Below are 18261 nucleotides of genomic sequence, written 5' to 3'. Positions count from 1 at the left end.
GTGCTCCCAAGAAAAACACACCAAGGCCCCTTTTAAATCCAGTTCATAATTAGGCTTTTTGAAATGAATCAACCACATTTTTTATTTATTTATTTATATTCTTTAGGGAAAGTTTTGGCGCCATTTTAATATGCCATGCATCTCATGACTCAAACACGCTTGTTCGCCGTCTTTAAACTGCAGCTGATTAATGTGCACGTGTGTGAAACAACAAGTCGCCTCTTTCCATTTCTTTGTTAGAATAATATTATTTTTGTGCATAACATTCCGGAACCGCTATAACTTTTAAAGTTTAATGTTTTTGATTCTGACTGACTCGTTTGAATGTGACACATTTCTTTGACCAAATGCGGATTTCTCTTCTTTTTACCAAACAGATAAAAAAAAAAAAAAACATTGGTTGCACCCTCCCCCCTCTTTCACAGTTTAACACGAATTTGAGAAATTTTCACAACAAAGAGCTGGCATTGATCGCCTCCCGGGATGTCCCAACTATTTCACATCTAACCTTGAACACGGAGCTTGTTTGATGAAAGTGAGACTCTATCCGGGGTTCATTTGTGAACAAAAGTTTGGTTATGTTTGTGGTATGGAGTGTTTAAGACTACAATGCACCATAACGGTTTCAAAAACTGAGAGAAATGTTACCGGAAATACAAATTTTTCTTGAATATATTTGTTCTTTAAGTTAACAGAAACAAATAAGAAGAGTTATACCAATCTAATAGAGAGAATGCAACAGCAAAATATGTTTAATATGCAATCTGAGATTAGTTTATGAAGCATTTATTAACATCAACACCAAGAGAAACTCCAAAATGCTAATGCAGGCTTATTTAAGTTTCCCATCACACGGTGAAAACGAGTGAAAAGTTTAACTGATATATGATCATGGGAACACAGCTTCATGCTGCAAGAGTTCTGCAGTGATCATGTGGAGACGCTTACATTTTAGGGTTGAAGGATAACCTCTCTTTAAAGTGAAACACAAACACAACAGTATATAGGAAGAAAGAAAGAAAGGTACAAGAAGATCACACACACTCAGCTGTCTGGAGTCCTGATCATTTACCAAGGCCTCAGTTCAGTTCAGAAAGCTCTTAAAGGGACAGTTCACCAAAAAAAAAAAAAAAAAAAAAAAAAAAACATCATTTTTGTCATCATCCACTTTATCAAATAGATAACCTAGAGTATAGAACTCTTTTTCTTTTATACAAAATTATATATTTTGAAGAATACCGGTAACCCGAACAGTTGCTGGTAGCCATTGACTTCCAAAGTATGAAATAAAAAATACTATGGAAATCAATAACAGTGTTCTTTTTGTTTTCAAAAGAAGACACTCAGACGGGTTTGGAATATGAGGATGAGTGAATTATGAAAATAATGTTAGTTTTTGGGTGTACTATGCCTTTAATTGAATGAAATTCCTTTTCAAATTCTATTTATGTTCACGGTTTCTTTACGTTATGTACAGTGTATCATCATAGGAAATAATGCCACAACAGACATTCATCAAATTTGGCTCTTTATTGATATTACAAAAGCCATTAAGGGGAATCTCAAGAAACCCTATCAGTCACATTTGACAAAAAACAAAAAAACATTTATATTCTCCTTAAAATAATGCCGAAAAAAAAAAAACAATTCTCACATGGTAGCATTTTTTTGCAAGAAAAAAGATCATTGTTCTAATAGGCTTTACTTTTCTTTATGCAAATTATAATTTTCCATTCTCTAATTCTGGCATGAAATGTCACTCATAAAATGTTTAATGAGATTCACCTATTTTTATTATTATATATATATATATATATATATATATATATATATATATATATATATATATATATATATATATATATATATATATATATTACATAACATTCCGAAACAACAACAACAAAATTCACATGGTTTCTAAATCTCATCATGTACATGTCTGACTGCGTGATGTCATAGCTGTGTGTGTCCACAAGGGGGCGTGGTCTCTCAGAAGATGAGTCTTAATGCTGATTGGCTGACTAAAGAACGCATGATGCTCAAAGGCACAAGATTATTTCATGTCATATAAAAAAGAAATCAAATAAAATAAATCAGAATCACTGGTTCACCATTATCCCTCCATTTCATTTAAACAAAAGTTTCCAAAACAAACTAAATGAACTTAATGTAAACTGTAACATCACAGTGATAATTAAATCTAGCTCAGTGTAGATTAAATACGTAATTACTGTTTAAATAAACCTTTCATAGAATAACATATATAATAAAATAATCTTATGTTCTTTGGCATTTTGCTTTAATAAGTTATTCACAGGCAGAAAACAAAGGGGAAAGAGACTAAAAGCACGATGGTAAGTTTCAGAGAGAGTCAAACAGAGAAGTCCCTGAAGGTCCTCAAGGTCCGTTAGAGGGAGCGCATCTTCCCTTAACTTCTGCTCACTCGGCATCTCTGAAAAACACAAACAAAAGAATATCCATCATCAGACAGAGCCTCAGATGTTGCTCGGTTTGTGCATATTTCTCTCCTCATTCAGACGAGACGACTTTTCACTGGAGGATTCCTTGTGGATTATTGTGATGTGTTTATCAGCTGTTCGGACTCTCATTCTGACGGCACCCATTCACTGCAGAGCAAGTGATGTAATAATGCTACACTTCTCCAAATCGGTTCCCATGATCAAACAAACTCATCTACATCTCGGACATCCTGGGGGTGAGTACGTTTTAAGCAAAGATTTATTTTTGGGTGAACTATTTGTTTAATGCAGGACACTAGTAGAGCATCACATTGAGTCAGAAAGCACCGTGGCTCAATTCTACCGCCATTTCAAATGATTTGGAGGATGTGCTGCTGTGACTTACAAACTATAAAATATAAAAACACATGCAAAGATACACAGTCAGGAAGTCTCCAGTCAGAAAACAAGACAGGATTTATCCTCCTAATGACATTTAATGCTACTTCAGCAACAGAAAAACAACAGAAAAAACCCCTGAGCCACATCTTCAAGTGTCTGAAAGTCATTGCATCTTGCATCATCTTGATAAAATACATAAAAAACAAAACACGTACTCAAATGCCACAGGAGCTTTCCTATTCTCAACATAATCCACTAACGTTTCACCATCATAACGTGTCACAATACATATGACCAGACGCTTGCACTAATAATGCAATAATGACATTGAGGCATTTTTAAGTGTGCAGGCTTTAGTATCCAAATGCATTATTATTAACACACTATTATATAGTTATATACAATTAAAGCTATACTTTGCTTGCTTTCATTATTATTTTGCTAAATATTCAAAGTAGCATCATGTGTTGTCCATTGAAAGTCTGACTAGCTATTAATACTATATATATATATATATATATATATATATATATATATATATATATATATATATATATATATATATATATATATATTAGGGGTGTAACGATACGCGTATTCGTATTGAACCGTTCGGTACGACGCTTTCGGTTCGGTACGCGGTACGCATTATGTATACCGAACGGTTCGTTGGAGTAATTAATAATATTTGAAAAAAAAAAAAAAAAGAGAGAGAGAAATATAATGATATGTGTTTAACATGGTAGCCCAATAACCCAAACAACGTAACAGGCAACGCCCCTGACACTCCCGAAGAAGAAAAAAACACCATCTTATATGTTTATGTTAGGCTACTCAGCAGGCGCTCGCTCACTCAGTACGCGCTGAAGGCTCGTTGCAAAATAGCCAATGCGTTTAACAGACTAGAAATGAGAAGATCCTCCAATAACCAACAGGTCTGGTGTTTGGGTGCACTTTGGATTCCCTTTAAGCTATAATGGTGATGGCAAGAGAGTGGTGGATAAAAAAACAACGGTATGTCGCATCTGCAACATGACAGGGTACACCAGCGGGAATACAAAAAAAAAAAAAAAAACACCAGCGGGAATATCTGGGATATATGCGTCAGTACTATCTGGGAAAAGACGAAAAAAAGGAGAAACATGCACGCAGCAAACTATCCCTGCAGCATTTAGACACTATAGCTTACAGGGAATCCAACCCAAACACCAGACCTGTTGGTTATTTTAGGATCTTATATTTCTGGTCTGTTAAATGCATTCGACATTTTGCAACGAGCCTTCAGCGCGTGCTGAGTGAGCGAGCGCCTTAGGGGCCGTTCACATATCGTGCCTAAAAACGCATGGAAAACGCTAAGCGCGTCTTTCTCCTCCTTTCCAAAGCGCTCGGGCAGAAGCGCTCATGAGGCGTCTGTCTTTGCTAAGCAACAATGACGTGCTCTCTCCATGAGACGCGGAAATTTCAGCGAAGGATAAATGGATTTGCAGCTCTAAAAATCGCTTGCAGTAGCTCTGCTACTAAATTTATTTCAAAATTGCAATCCATATACAACTATGATCAGCTGTTCCTTCATCTTGGCTGAGCTCTCAACGTTGTTACGGGAAAGGATGAAGCTGATTGGTTGGTTCTTGTCACATGACCCGCGGTGCGCTTGCGGCATTCTGAAAAGTTGAGATGTTTTTACATTTTGCTGTATCTAAAACGTATCGAACCGAACCGTGACATCAGTGTATCGTATCGAACCGAACCGTGAATTTTGTGAACCCTTACACCCCTAATATATATATATATATATATATATATATATATATATATATATATATATATATATATATATATATATATATATATATATATATATATATATATACACACACACACACACACACACACACACACACATATATACACACACACACACAATGTATATAACTTCTCTTTTCCGCATAAGACATGTGGATAGATTTATACAGCTCCAAGCTCCAAAAGGACAATTAATTATTTGTGACTTTACAAATAAATAAACTTTCAAACAAATACACTGACTTTAAAAATATATAAGTAAATTGTGACCCTTCAACTAAATAAACAGTCACGTTATAAATAAAATCCATTGTGACTTTACATAAACAAGGAATAAATGAAAGAAAGGAATGAAAAGATTTCTAAATTGTAAATTGTGAAAATGTTGATTTTACAAGCAAGCAAGCAAACAAACGAATGAAGACTTAAAAAAAAAAAAAGAGTGAATCTACAAACACACAAACTAATTCAAACAGGGTTGAGACAACATGGCTAGCACATGACCGAATGTTATTTGTGGGTGAAGTGTTACTGTAACTGAACATGTGAGGACATGAACGGTCACTGAATCAGGAGAGAGAGTGGAAGGGGGGAGATGTGTCAGCACAGGGACTGTGGGGGGTGTCAGGGGTCAAACTGAAGTAAACGATACCTTACCAGAGGCCTGACACAGACATACTGCCTGCTGTTGTTTAAAGAGCTGTAAAGTCATTTGTGAACTCTATCCTGCGGAGATAAAGGGCAGGAGCAGAGGACATCACGTCCTCCTGCTAATCTCACACACACACACACACACACACGCACTTCTGCCAGTGGGAACGGTAGAAATCATCTCAAATCACCGACTGAATGTACATGCACTAGCAGACAGTGGCTTGGTTCTTTTTAAGGATCCACCTATTGTGCCCTTAAATTCCACTTTTTATTTATGTATAATTATTTGTTGCACATGTAAACTCCCTTTCTAACACAAATATGCAGGAAATGTACAACAGCGTTCAAAAGTATGGGGTCAGTAAGTTTGTTTTAATATCTTTGAAAGACAACTTGTTTATCAAGGTTGCATCAATTTAATAAAAAATGCAGTGAAAACAGAAATGTTGTGAAACGCTATTAAAATCTTATTGCTATTGTCTATTGTAATATATTTTATAATGTCATTTATTCATGTGATGCAATTGTCGTCAAATCGATCACATTTCACATGGACCCTCAAAATAGACAAATCAAAAAAAGGCATTGTTTTATGCATGCCCGGCCAATAGATGGCGATGTGGCTTTGTAAAGAAACACTAAACACACACGCACATAATGTCACAGTTCTCACACATTCACGTTTGTTGCAGTTTACAAGGAGATGACAACAATGCAGCTTTCAAAAACTAGCGCTTTAAAACCCGGTTTCAAATGTTCGCAATTTTAAACTCTCAAAATACTGTTGTCCTGTAAATGAATGGCCTAAACACATATACGTTTTCAGTTGTGTCATGTAAACACCCCCATAGTTAGTCGAATGTCTAAAGTGGACTGTCCAAGTAAAGTGTAGCCTACGTGTTATTTTTATTTTAGATCCCCCGACGCTCAATCTATGTCTTATCAAGCAAACAAACTGCCTGAACCTCCAGACAGACCTTGAGCCCCCGCCAGTGTCTCCCTCCTCATCCAAACACACACAGTGGGCCCTGTGCTCCCCCGCTACAAATGACCCAGAAATACAACAACAAAAACCTTCCTCACAACACATCGACTGGACATGCTCCAAACTACAACAAACAGCACAGGCTTTATTGTTGTCACCATTAGAAGTATAATCTCACCATAAAACACACAGCTCTAAAACACACATCATTTGGTATTTTATTACATTTGATTTTAGATATACATATGAAATGCAAAACAGTGAAATGTTGATTTGACTGCTGTGTCATTAGGAGAAGCTGTTGGGCGGGAGAAAGCTAAGATACTGACCTCTGCTCCTCATCCGTCTCCTCCTTGGTCATTCTCTTCTCAAACTTGGTGGTCCTCTTATTTCCGGGGAGGGCTGCAGAGGTCTCGACCTCGTCTGTCACCAAAGCAGCTGCCACATCTGAAAGAGACCATATCGGATTTAACATTTACCTGACGATTAGTGATCAGGTTGACTCTTACATTGATTGAAAAATATTTCGGCTTCACATAATCGCTGTCAGAATAGGGCTAGAAATAGGGCTAGGACAAGTGTCTGTATTGTTGTGACGGATCAGACAACACGACAGGAAGGCCAGAACATTTTCTGTGACGCTGCGCCCCGTTCCTAACCCAGATTACCATCCTCCCAGGTCTAATCCACTTGCAGGCCTGTCAAGTCATTGGCACGGTTGGTGGTTGGCGGCTGACGCCTGTTTCACACACCTCAGATCTGTGCTGCTGAAACTAGCTCTGTTGATGATGTAATTCATTAACTGACATGCTTTTGCCCAAGAAACACTGGTCTTTTGGAAACAAGGGTTGTATCTGTAACCTGGAGCCCAATGTACTGCTGGGAGGACAAAGGAAGTTTGTGAGCGGGACCCAGTTACACACTGGCGTCAGTTTACACCCGCAGGGCACAAAGCTCCAGTGTGTTTGAGTGGGTCGACCTATGAGTGTTTATCTCTGTGAGCACTCACAGCCCTGCTCTCAAAACACTCGCTCAGAAAGACACAGGCAGATATGACAAGAAGGACTGGAGGAAGAAGCCAGGATCTGAAGAAACCATCTCAATGCATGAGAGAGAAGTGAAAATATAAATGATTTACCCTTCAGAATGTCAAATTACAATAGATTCTATTTGATTTTTTGCATTATGTTTTATTTTATTTTATAATTTAATTATAAATAATATATAATACACACACACACACACACATATTTTTGTTAACTACATTAACCATGGAACCAAGTGACCTGGAGGAAGTGTATAAAAAAATCTTTATATAAATGCAGTATTCGAATATATTTCATTTCTAAAGTGTCCTTGTTTTAATTCAAATTAATGTGCACATAAGCACATAGTTACTGTAGTTTTAGGATTATAGCTTGGTTTACTATTACTAATTACTGGTTTAGTAATTTACTGTTAGTTCTATAGTAAGTACATTTAACATGTGTTACAAGGACACTGTAAAACAGTGTTACCCAGCATTCTTCACAGGGTCACTTGTATGGAAATGGAAATTAACTTTTTTGTCCACTCGTCACGCCAGAGCTGTCAAACATGTGTAGCGATACACTGTTGTTTCTACAAAAAACAAATGAACAGCGTAACAACTTACTAGCCACAGAGCTAACTTCTGAAAAAGTACTTGAAGACTGGAAATAAAATGCATCCCCGGACAGCAATTATAGACACGCGACCGATAGTACTGTTTGTTAGTTTGCTTAATTATGCAGTTAAAAACAATAAGATAAACACAAACTCTCTATATAATCTAAAACATTGAAGAATGCTAGAGGAAAATTAACTTACCGGGGTTTGACAGAGACGCGACAGTATGTGGAAACTTGTGGGCGATAGCAACCCAGACAGCAAGCTGTTTGGCCCACATCTGGCCTGCGTGAAATCCATGCGAGCCAAATGTGGGCCAGATCTGGGCCGAAACTGCTTGCTGTCTGGGAAATTCAACTCTTCTTGTATATCATAAGCGCGTGCTATAAAATGTATTGTAAAACAAATATATCACTCCGCCGGCGGCACTAACTTCAGCTGCAAACACTGTACTGGAAACAACGGCGCCGTTTCGAGCCCGGTTTACACCGCCTTTCTCCACGGAGCTACTTCAGATGATATTACACTTTATTGCATGTTGTACACACACCAGGGATGGAACTTAACTTTTTTGTCCTCCGGCCGAGTGAAACATTATGCTACTTTTATTTACCCGCCATGGTGGCCGGTAGGTGAAGCAAGTTTACCCGCCAAAACACAAAATCACCCGCATTTGGCTGGTAGCGGGTGCTAATTTCATCCCTGCTGTAATGGCAGGATTGTTCCCAAAAAAGAGTACAAAAACTACACCCGGTGTAGCACTGATGCATCCGTACCAGTATTCTGTAGGACTTCTGGAAGGGATTCAGCTGCTGGTGATGTCTCAGGGATGGGCACAGGCGCTTCTTCAGGAGCTGCTGAGGACAGTGGCTCTGTGATGGGTGCAGGCTCGGTTTCAGGGTTTGGAACAGGAAGTGGTTCTGGGGTAGGCACTGATACTGGTTCTGGGGTGGTTTCAGATGCTGGTTCATGAATGGGCACCTCTGGGACTAGTTCAGGCACTGGTTCTGGGACAGACTCCTTCACTGGTTCAGCCACTGGTTCTGGTGACGAGGTGGGTACTTGCTCAGGCACTGGCTCTGGCACAGGAACGGGCTCTTCTACAGGTGCTGATGGTACGACTTCTTCAGGTACAGGCTCGGGCTCAAGCTCTGGGGCTGCCTGTAGAGATCAGATAGAGAGAAAGAATAGCAGTCATTTAGATGCAGCTGATAATACTGTAAATATAAGGCGTAGTGAATTCAAATTTACATTTAGTCATTTAGCAGACGCTTTTATCCAGAGTGACTCACAAACGAGGACAATGGAAGCAATCAATATATCAAGAAAGCAATGATATAAAAGTGCTATAGCAAGCCTCAACTTAACGCAGTGCACACAGCAAGGTTTTTTTTTGTTCTTGTTTTTAGAATAAAAATAAAAGAATAAATTAAAACAAAACAGAATATAAAAAGAATAGAGAGAGCTAGTGTTGGAGGCCTTTTTTGCTTCCATTAACAGTAAAATAAATTAAAAGAAAACATAATACAATAAGAACCTAGTTGTTTTTTTATAAAACAAGCAGTTAGTAAATGAATAGTGCAAGTCTAAAAAGGGCATTAGAATAGTGCATGCCAGAGATAGAGTGTCAAATAAAGATGGAAGAGATGTGTTTTAAGTCGATTCTTGAAGATGGCTAAAGGACTCAGCTGCTTTGATTGAGTTGGGCAGGTCATTTCACCAGGAGGGAACATACCATTTAAAAGTCTGTGAAAGTGATTTTGTGCTTCTTTGGGATGGCTTAATAAAGTGATGTTCACTTGCAGAATGCAAGTTTCTAGAGGGCACATAAGTCTGAAGTAATGAATTTAGGTAAAGGAGTGCAGAGCCAGTGGTGGGTTTGTAGGCAAACAAAATCTTGAATTTTATGCAATTAGCTATTGGTAGCCAGTGCAAATTGATAAACAGAGGTGTGACGTGTTTTCTTTTTGGCTCATTAAAAATTAATCTTGCTGCCGCGTTCTGGATTAATTGTAAAGGTTTGATAGAGCTGGCTGGAAGACCTGCCAAGAGGGCATTGCAATAGTCCAGCCTGGACAGAACAAGAGCTTGAACAAGGAGTTGTGCAGCATGTTCTGAAAGAAAGGGCCTGATCTTCTTGATGTTGAATGAAGCCGGACAGTTTTAGCAATGTGGTCTGAGAAATTCAGCTGATCATCAATCATAACTCCTAATTTGATGGTGAAATTGTGATGAAACGATGGGTTTGCTGGAACCACAAGCAGTTCTGTCTTGGCAAGGTTGAGTTGAAGGTGATGGTCTGTCATCCAACAAGAACTGTTAAACATGCTGACATGTGAGCAGCTATCGTCGAAATATCAGTATGGAATGAAAGGTAGAGTTAAGCATCATCAGCGATATGAAAAGCCATGTTTCTGAATGACAGAACCTAATGATGCCATATAGACAGAGAAGAGAAGTGGTCCAGGAACTGAGCCCTGGGGCACCCCAGTAGCTAACTAGATGCTGTTACTTGGACACCTCAGCTCTCCAAGATACTTTTAAGGAGATCAGAGATATAAGACTCAAACCACTGGAGTGTGGTTTATGAGATGCCCTTTGACAGTAGGGTTGACAGGAGGATCTGATTGTTAACTATGTCAAAGCCAGCGGACAGATCCAGCAAGTATTGAAAATTTGGAATCTTCTGTTGCAAGTCTTAGGGCTTTAACAACTGAGAGCAAGGCAGTCTCGATTGATTTTCCACTTCTGAAACCAGACTGGTTGGTGTCAACAAGGAGGTTGTTCTGAGTGAAAAAGGCAGAGACTTGGTTTAACAGTTCGTTCAAGTGTTTTTGCAAATTAAATGAAGACGGGAAATTGGTCTGTAGTTCTCTACAAGAAGTGGGTTAAGGGTGGGTTTCTTAAGTTGAGGGTTTATACGTGCCTATTTAAATGCAGAGCAAACCAGTGGCAAGGATGTGTTGATGTGAGTGAGTGCAGGTACAACGGCAGGAGAAATGGCTTGAAGATGAGATAGAATAGGATCAATCAGACAAGTAGTTTTAATTCAGGTTAACAGGGATACATGAGGTGGCTTGGGGGAAATGATCTTGAATTAATCCAATGTTTATTACTTTACTGCAATCAGAAACGGAACAAAACCAACAACCCAAAACAAAACAATTTGTGGCTGGTGTAGAGTGTCAGCATGACAGCTGTAGTCTGTCGTCCCTCCTCTCATGCCTTAACCCACACACACCTGTCCATGACAAGGGGACAAAGCTACTACTTCAGACTAATCCTCATCCAAACCCACTTCTCTGCTTCTGCTGACCATGAAAGCGCTTAACTCAATCACTTACATACACTCCCAGAAGCCTGTGAGAAACTGGTGTGCAAGCTTTCCAATCACCAAGTGACTGCTGCCTTAGCACTTGTTAGGGGATAAAAAAAAATCTGCAAAATAGATTGTTTTATTTGAATTTGCAACCAATACTAATGCCTAATACTATCACACTCTGTGACATGGCCTCAATCGTTCTTCAGCTCCACCTTACACCATACAAAAGCAACGTGGAGACTGTATTGAATTGGAGTCTGCAGGGATTACGGTTATCCAGAGGGGTTCAATTTAGGATTACCTGTAGATTTGTGCCATTATTAGATTAGGTGACACAGAATGCCAACAACAAGTGTGTTGTTGACAACAGAGAATGACAATAAGAGAAGAGAACAAAGAGAATGACAATAACAATGACAGCAATACAAACAGAAAACCACAAGTTTTCCGAGTGGTTACAAGATCATTGCTATGCAGTTTCTAAGACTCAGGTCCCTCCAGAGATTGTTTTAGTGCATTTTATTATCCACTGGATGAAAACAATGCATGGCTAAACACGACAAGACAGCTGCTACCAGAATAACAACCCTCTGAAACCAAACTTTTTTCACTTCAAGAATTCTGGCATCGGCTGGCCACCAGCAGATGGTGCATTTCATCTCACACAACCGCACCGATACATTTCTGATGAGTGTGAAGTAACCCTCAAATCCCACTGACAAACTGCTGAAATAGAATCTGCGACTGGATTCCACAGTTAAGAAAAGAGCCAAACGCACCAAGTACAGCAGAATCAAATGCAAAAAGGCCAATAATTAAACTTCATCAGTGAAACTTAAAAACTCACATTTTTAGTTGCCCCCAAAAGCTAAAGGTTTTTAGGCACCATGGCAAGACACATATTATCATAATAATACCAGTACAAATATTAAATTGTTCATTAGACCATCTTTACACTGTTTATGGTTGACGAGCAATGTAGAAACTTGGCACATTAAACGGAACATTCCAGGTTCAAGTTAAGCTCTAGCGTCAGCATTAAACATGCTGTTGTTCACCACAGAAAACAAGTTTAACTCAGACTTCAGTTTCAACAAACAATCAGAATGAGCTTTCCAAGGGATTTTGGAGTGTTTCTGTGGGAATTTTTGCCAAGTCATCCAGATGTTGGACCAGAAAGCCTGGCTCACAATCTTCGTTCCAGTTCAACCCAAAAGGTGTTTGATGGGGTTGAGGTCAGGGCTCCAGTCGAGTTCTTCCACACCAAACCATGTGTTTATGGGCCTTGCTTTAACTCTGGAATGGCCTTCCCCAAACTGTTCTCAAAGTCCGAAGCATAGAATTGTTCAAAATTGTTGTTTCTGCCTGAAACGCTTCCACTTTGCAATAATAGCTGACACATCTGAATTCAGTAATTAAGAAGTGTGGACCAATTCTTTTGTCCATATAGTGTATACCGTAATACACTATTTTTTTTTTAACCTTTGCCCTTTTTTCTTCTACAAATGGCTGGACATTATTTCTGTTGTAATTTATTAGAACACATCAAAAATTCTGAGATGGCACAGAATTCTAACTGATGTGAGGTCACAAGTGTGTCCTTTTACCACATATTTAGAGCTAAAAGTATTAAATTTACATTACGAGATCAACATCTCATTTTTTATTCCAAAAAAAGTCCCCTAATGTCCAGCAGCACTCTGTCCCGAGACAAACTCAAAGGCGCTGAGTGAATTAGGGCAGCCTGAGACGGATTCCTCCTCGCGGTGATGACTGCCAACAGTCCATTAGCCCCTGATGCTCTTAGAAAGCGTGAGCAACCATTGAGGATATACAACGCCATCGCAGGCTTAACTTTCATCTCAGATCCTCTATCAGTGGATGATGGCAAATCTATATGAGATGCAATGCAATTTATTCAATGACCTTATTCAAATGCTCTTCACTTCCTAATTTCCATATTTCCAGCAAGAAAATAATGAAGATCCACTTTAATAATTTTGAATGCTTTAACATCTGGGGAAGTTGTGGCCAAATGGTTAGAGGGTTGGACTCCCAATCGAAGGGTTGTGGGTTCTAGTCTCGGGCCGGACGGAATTGTGGGTGGGGGTAGTGCATGTACAGTTCTCTCTCCACCTTCAATACCACGACTTAGGTGCCCTTGAGCAAGGCATCGAACCCCCAACTGCTCCCCGGGCGCCGCAGCATAAATGGCTGCCCACTGCTCCGGGTGTGTGCTCACAGTGTGTGTGTGTGTGTTCACTGCTCTGTGTGTGTGCATTTCGGATGGGTTAAATGCAGAGCACAAATTCTGAGTATGGGTCACCATACTTGGCTGAATGTCACTTCACTTTCACTTTTCACTTTCACTTTCACTTTCACTTTCACTTTCACTTTCACTTCACTTTCATCTTATTTGATGCAGTGGGCCAAAGCATCTTGACTGGAATAAGCTCTTATTGTGTCAATGATGGAAAGCATTTGCACTGAATGAAATCTCCACAAACCCCTTGGCTCTGCTTTGAATTCTCACAAAAAGGCCATTGTGTCATAAGGCCATAGTCATCATGTATGGCCAGCCTACTTGCATAACTAGCATACTATACTACGTCATTGTTTAGTTAAGAGACATCACCACTTTTGACTGAAAGGGCAAGACAGGGATTGTTAGATGGGTTCCAAAAAACAGTGAGCTTCCTTAAGGCCCAAGGATACTTTGGTTTTTTGTGTGTGTGTGCACTAGCGTAAGCACACAGTTGTGTGATTAGCCTTTCAAAGTAAAGTCCATTTGAAGTGGAAAGCATTATTAAGCAGCCGATCTTCCAGAACTCAATGGGAACACAAATATGATTAATTACAATGCAGTCTAAGAAGGCAGCTCATTTAAAACAGAATTTTGCATTGGAATTGACCATCTAGATTTAGTTGCCCTCAATTGGAAGGCTATGTGGAAACTTGGCTGCATATATCATTTGTGGACATAAAAACATTAACCAATACAACTGTTGACAGTCTTGGGATACCCAAGTTAAACTCCCACCTAGAAGAAATCAATCAAGCCAGTGTTTGCACAGATCACTGGAAAAGGAAGTTAACCGCAACAGGACAGAATTCCAAACCAAGCAAAGTCCGGAAAAAGCCTGTCCAAGCAGCTGTTAAGAGACAGAACCAAAGTGCTGAGGAATGTTCCTGAGCGCTCGCCCTGTTTCAGACGCTCATGGTCTGCATCTTTAACACGGACATCTTTGCAGTTCAGCCACTCGTTCACAAGTCATGTTCCAGCCCAAATAACAGAAGCAGGGTTAGCATTGGAGGACATTCTTTTGCAGACTACATCCGGAGTTGAATTCTTGTTGGCGGCACCTCAGGGCAGATTGGTACAGCTTTCCTCTTTGAGGCTTTCCCTCTTTATACACATTGCCATGTAAGGAAGGTAAAACACGTCGAACACAGGAAATTTGAGGAGCTGAGAGAAGGAATTGTGGGAGAAAGAGAGCAAACAGAAATGAGAAGAAAGATAAACCTAAAATTGACTCAATGAATCAGCCCCTGAAGCAAGTGTGATTTAGGTCATATACGCTTCACTTTGGAAACTTGTTCTGTTGTACTTGAAGTGATTGTCATTTGGATAAACGTTCCTTTAACTGGTCCAGATGCTTAAAAATGAGGCTTGGGTGCACTGCATACTCGGTGGCAATGGTTTTCTATCCAACAGCAGAACATAAGATCTGATAATGAAGCATGTCATGCAAAAATAGCAGATAAACAATGAACGGAGTCATGAAGGAACACGAAACCTGCAGTCAATCCAAAGGCTCAGTGCAAAGCATGGTGAAATTCGAGCCCTTCTTTCTAGAAATGAACTCATGTCAAAATATATGGCCTGGCGGGAACTGGGATCAAGATAATGTAAATATGCTTTATAGCCTCAATAAATGAGTAACATATCATAAATATATCCAGAGCTTTCACATATATCAAGACATTCATAAATTCATAAATACACTAACTGCAGAAGAAGTGTAACCATTCACTGTGACTGACTTACCATTATTTGACCCGATCCCCCCCCCCCCATGCTTGTCTATTATTCTGCCCCTAAATGTAAAAAAAGAGGCCCTTGTCAACTTTGGAGGGTGATTCTCAGCCAGAATGAGCTGCAATGCGGACCAGATTTCATGCATTTAGTCTGAAGTCTGGCTATGGGAGACTAGACAAAATTTGGCCTGGCTCTCCCTGTAATTTTGACGCCCTCATGGTTATTTAGTCTGGCTGCAGGGGAGGCAGAAAAGTAAAGTTACATAACACTATGTAATGGATAGCAGAGGGTCTCCTGCAGTACTGAATGGACAGGATTGGAGCAGTAGGTGGACTAATGTTTCTCACAAAGACAAAACACCATCATCCCACTAAAACAACCCCATCATGACACCAAACACAAAATTACTAAAAGAACTGATAGTTGTTTCGTCTAGCTGTTATACACATCTATATGCTGTGAACAAGTACATCAGATCACGCATCTTTACCTGGACAGGGGTTTCTTGCACAGGGATGACCTCAGGTTCAACTCCAGGGTTTTCTTCTACAACACCAACTTCCTCAATTACAGGCGCGACTGCAGCGGGCTCTTCCTTTTTCGGCTCAACAGTGATCTCCTCTTCAGCCTTTACCTCTGCCTCTTTGAGCAAAGAGAATGAAGCTCAGAAAAAAGCAAGGATACACTGTGTTTTCAGTGTGGTTGCATATGAAAACCTAACTTTATACTAATATGTTATCAGAGTTTGAAAAATCATGACTAGAGGATTGAGAAATGGAACAAGTTCCATGTTCAAAAAATAAGAATTATTCATCCATCCATCCATTATAAAATAAAAGAACTGGTTCCAAAAAGTAAGGGAACCCAACCAAAATCAAAACCAGAATTTTCTGATACAAGAATATTCCGATATTAATCAGATTTTGCTCATATTCTGATTATGTCATCATTCAGACAATATTATGGTTTCGTTTTTTTTAAATCTTGCATATGCAAGTTTTTTGGTCATATAAAAAAATGCATTCACCATATCCATAAACAAACATTTTAGATATAAGATTTACAAAAAATATATAAATCCAGGTGATATTACATACAGAAAAGTAGTGAAAAAAAATCAAGCTATTGCTGGAATACATTATTGGTACAAGGAGGGCACACATTTTTATTACACCAATACAGGAATATTCCAATAGCTGTGGATTATGTAAACCTTGGTTTTCCAAAATAAAGCCATAACCAGAATATGGACTATTGTTTTAAAGTATGAATGTAATCATGTAGTCCACCAAAGTGAACCTCACACTCGGTTTAGTAAGACTGGATCTCTGAGGCTCATGTTCAGCCCCTCAAGAGTGCTCACTGAAGATCATGTGCTCGCTAGTGTCACACACACCTGTGCTCAAGGCTCCTTGAGCTCTCAACAGCACTATGTTATACAATATACACTTAAATATAGTGGATATATGTTCGAAGCTGTATATAGAAGGGCCCTGGAGTGTGCCATGTCCAAAACTCTTGAGTTGTGCTGCGGTGAGCACATTCTGAGACGAGACCAGACGTGTGCTCACATGAAAGGTCAAACCTCTGCTGAAGTCTATAATGTTTGCTAGTGTGAGGCTGAGCAGAGAAACATTCTATAGCTACTCCAGGCCAAAACGGCCATCTGCTTACGGTTTTGAAAAGATCTTCAAGTTGTTTTTGCTCCAAACAAGAATTCACATTATTCAAGTCATGTTTGGATCTTCTTCACTGGAGTGACACCATTTCTACATTTAATGAATGTTAAAGTAAAGAATACCATGTGAAGTAAAGAGATTACTTTGTGCAGTTCCTGAATTCTGTTCTAGAGTTCTTTGTCATTATTGGCACACTATTTTCCTTAATAATACCTTACAGTTGCTTTAACACAATCTGTATTGTTAAAAGCGCTATATAAATAAACATGACTTGACTAGAGAGTCCACAGCCAGCCAATTCATTTCATTTAAGGACTTTTACATTTGCCAAAAATAGAGTTTTTGATATTTAAAACCAATCAAGCAAGCCCAGCCCAGATGAGAAAAAGTAGTGCAAACGTAACATAACACATTACTTTCCATAAAAGTAACAATTAGTAATACTGACATGCATTACTTTAAAAATAACTTTCCCCTACATAGTTTACAACCGACTAGAATTGTGAAGCGTTGAGCTTATTTTAATACAAATAAGGGGGGAAAACACATTACTGCATTCGTTATCATCAATGACCATTATAAAGAGAGAAATTGTAAGCAAGGTGCGCGTGAAGAGCAGCGCGCGCATCTACCTGTCCAGGTGTTTGGAGGACGACTTCGGCTTCAGGAACGACTTCTTCTCTTTTCTCTTCAGTAATCAGCTCCTTCTGAACTGGAGCTGGTTGCTCTACTCTGGGCTGGTGATATTCAGAAACCCGCTCGGATCTCTCCTCGTGTTGTTTCTGTTTCTGCTCTTTCTTTTGCGCAGGTTTCTTCGCCAGGAACGCCGACGCAACTATAATGGCAATAATCGTGAAGAAAAGTGCGGACAGAATAACGGGTGCGTCGATAGTCATGATTGCCTGCTGTAGTGGTCGGAGTTTGATGGAAATGTAAGTTTGAAAGGTTGATGGTGGCTGTGGCATGCGGATTAGAGAGCGCCTCGAGCTCGTCCCGTTAGAGAGCTCATCAAGCTCACGTGCCACAGACGCTTTCTGAGATGGGGGTGTGTTAAAACCTTGTAAGCTGCCTACAAATACAGCAGTCCGGGAGCGTACTATGACGCGCCTCTGAGATCCAGAAGACGAACGATACAGCGTTCTGAACCATTACAATAATTAAAATAATAGCCTATGTATTTGTTACATTTAAAATAATATATTTGTTTAATAACAAGACATCTGAATTATGAATAAATCAAGTGCATGAATAATAACCCAGAGGGCACC

General features: G+C 39.3%; 1 protein-coding gene across 2 annotated transcripts; it reads right to left on the bottom strand.

The window, feature by feature from the left end:
- Window positions 1–2063: 2063 nt before the first annotated feature.
- Window positions 2064–18026, bottom strand: LOC113052659 (E3 ubiquitin-protein ligase RNF12-B). Of its 2 annotated transcripts, none has more exons than XM_026217063.1 (5): window positions 17626–18026; window positions 15805–15954; window positions 8730–9114; window positions 6636–6753; window positions 2064–2455 (listed from the first exon to the last, which is right to left on the bottom strand). In XM_026217063.1, exons 1-5 carry the CDS (start codon window positions 17956–17958, stop codon window positions 2443–2445), a joined length of 999 nt encoding a protein of 332 aa, XP_026072848.1. In that variant the 5' UTR covers window positions 17959–18026; the 3' UTR covers window positions 2064–2442. The 2 variants fall into 2 exon arrangements, with proteins under 2 accessions (XP_026072848.1, XP_026072840.1); XM_026217055.1 differs by lacking the exon at window positions 2064–2455 and adding an exon at window positions 5191–5393.
- Between the last annotated feature and the right edge of the window lie 235 nt (window positions 18027–18261).

The sequence above is a fragment of the Carassius auratus genome, chromosome 3, assembly GCF_003368295.1.
Source record: "Carassius auratus strain Wakin chromosome 3, ASM336829v1, whole genome shotgun sequence".
NCBI lineage: Eukaryota > Metazoa > Chordata > Actinopteri > Cypriniformes > Cyprinidae > Carassius > Carassius auratus.
Note: the sequence above shows the minus strand (reverse complement) of the source record. Positions and strands in the feature narration are given on the sequence as shown.

Coding starts and splice junctions, on each gene's coding strand:
- LOC113052659 (XM_026217055.1), bottom strand. CDS start 17,958: ATGCCACAGCCACCATCAACCTTTCAAACTTACATTTCCATCAAACTC. Junction 15,955..17,625: donor TCCTCCAAACACCTGGACAG/GTAGATGCGCGC, acceptor TTGCTCAAAGAG/GCAGAGGTAAAGGCTGAAGA. Junction 5,394..6,635: donor GAGACGGATGAGGAGCAGAG/GTCAGTATCTTA, acceptor TTATCTCCGCAG/GATAGAGTTCACAAATGACT.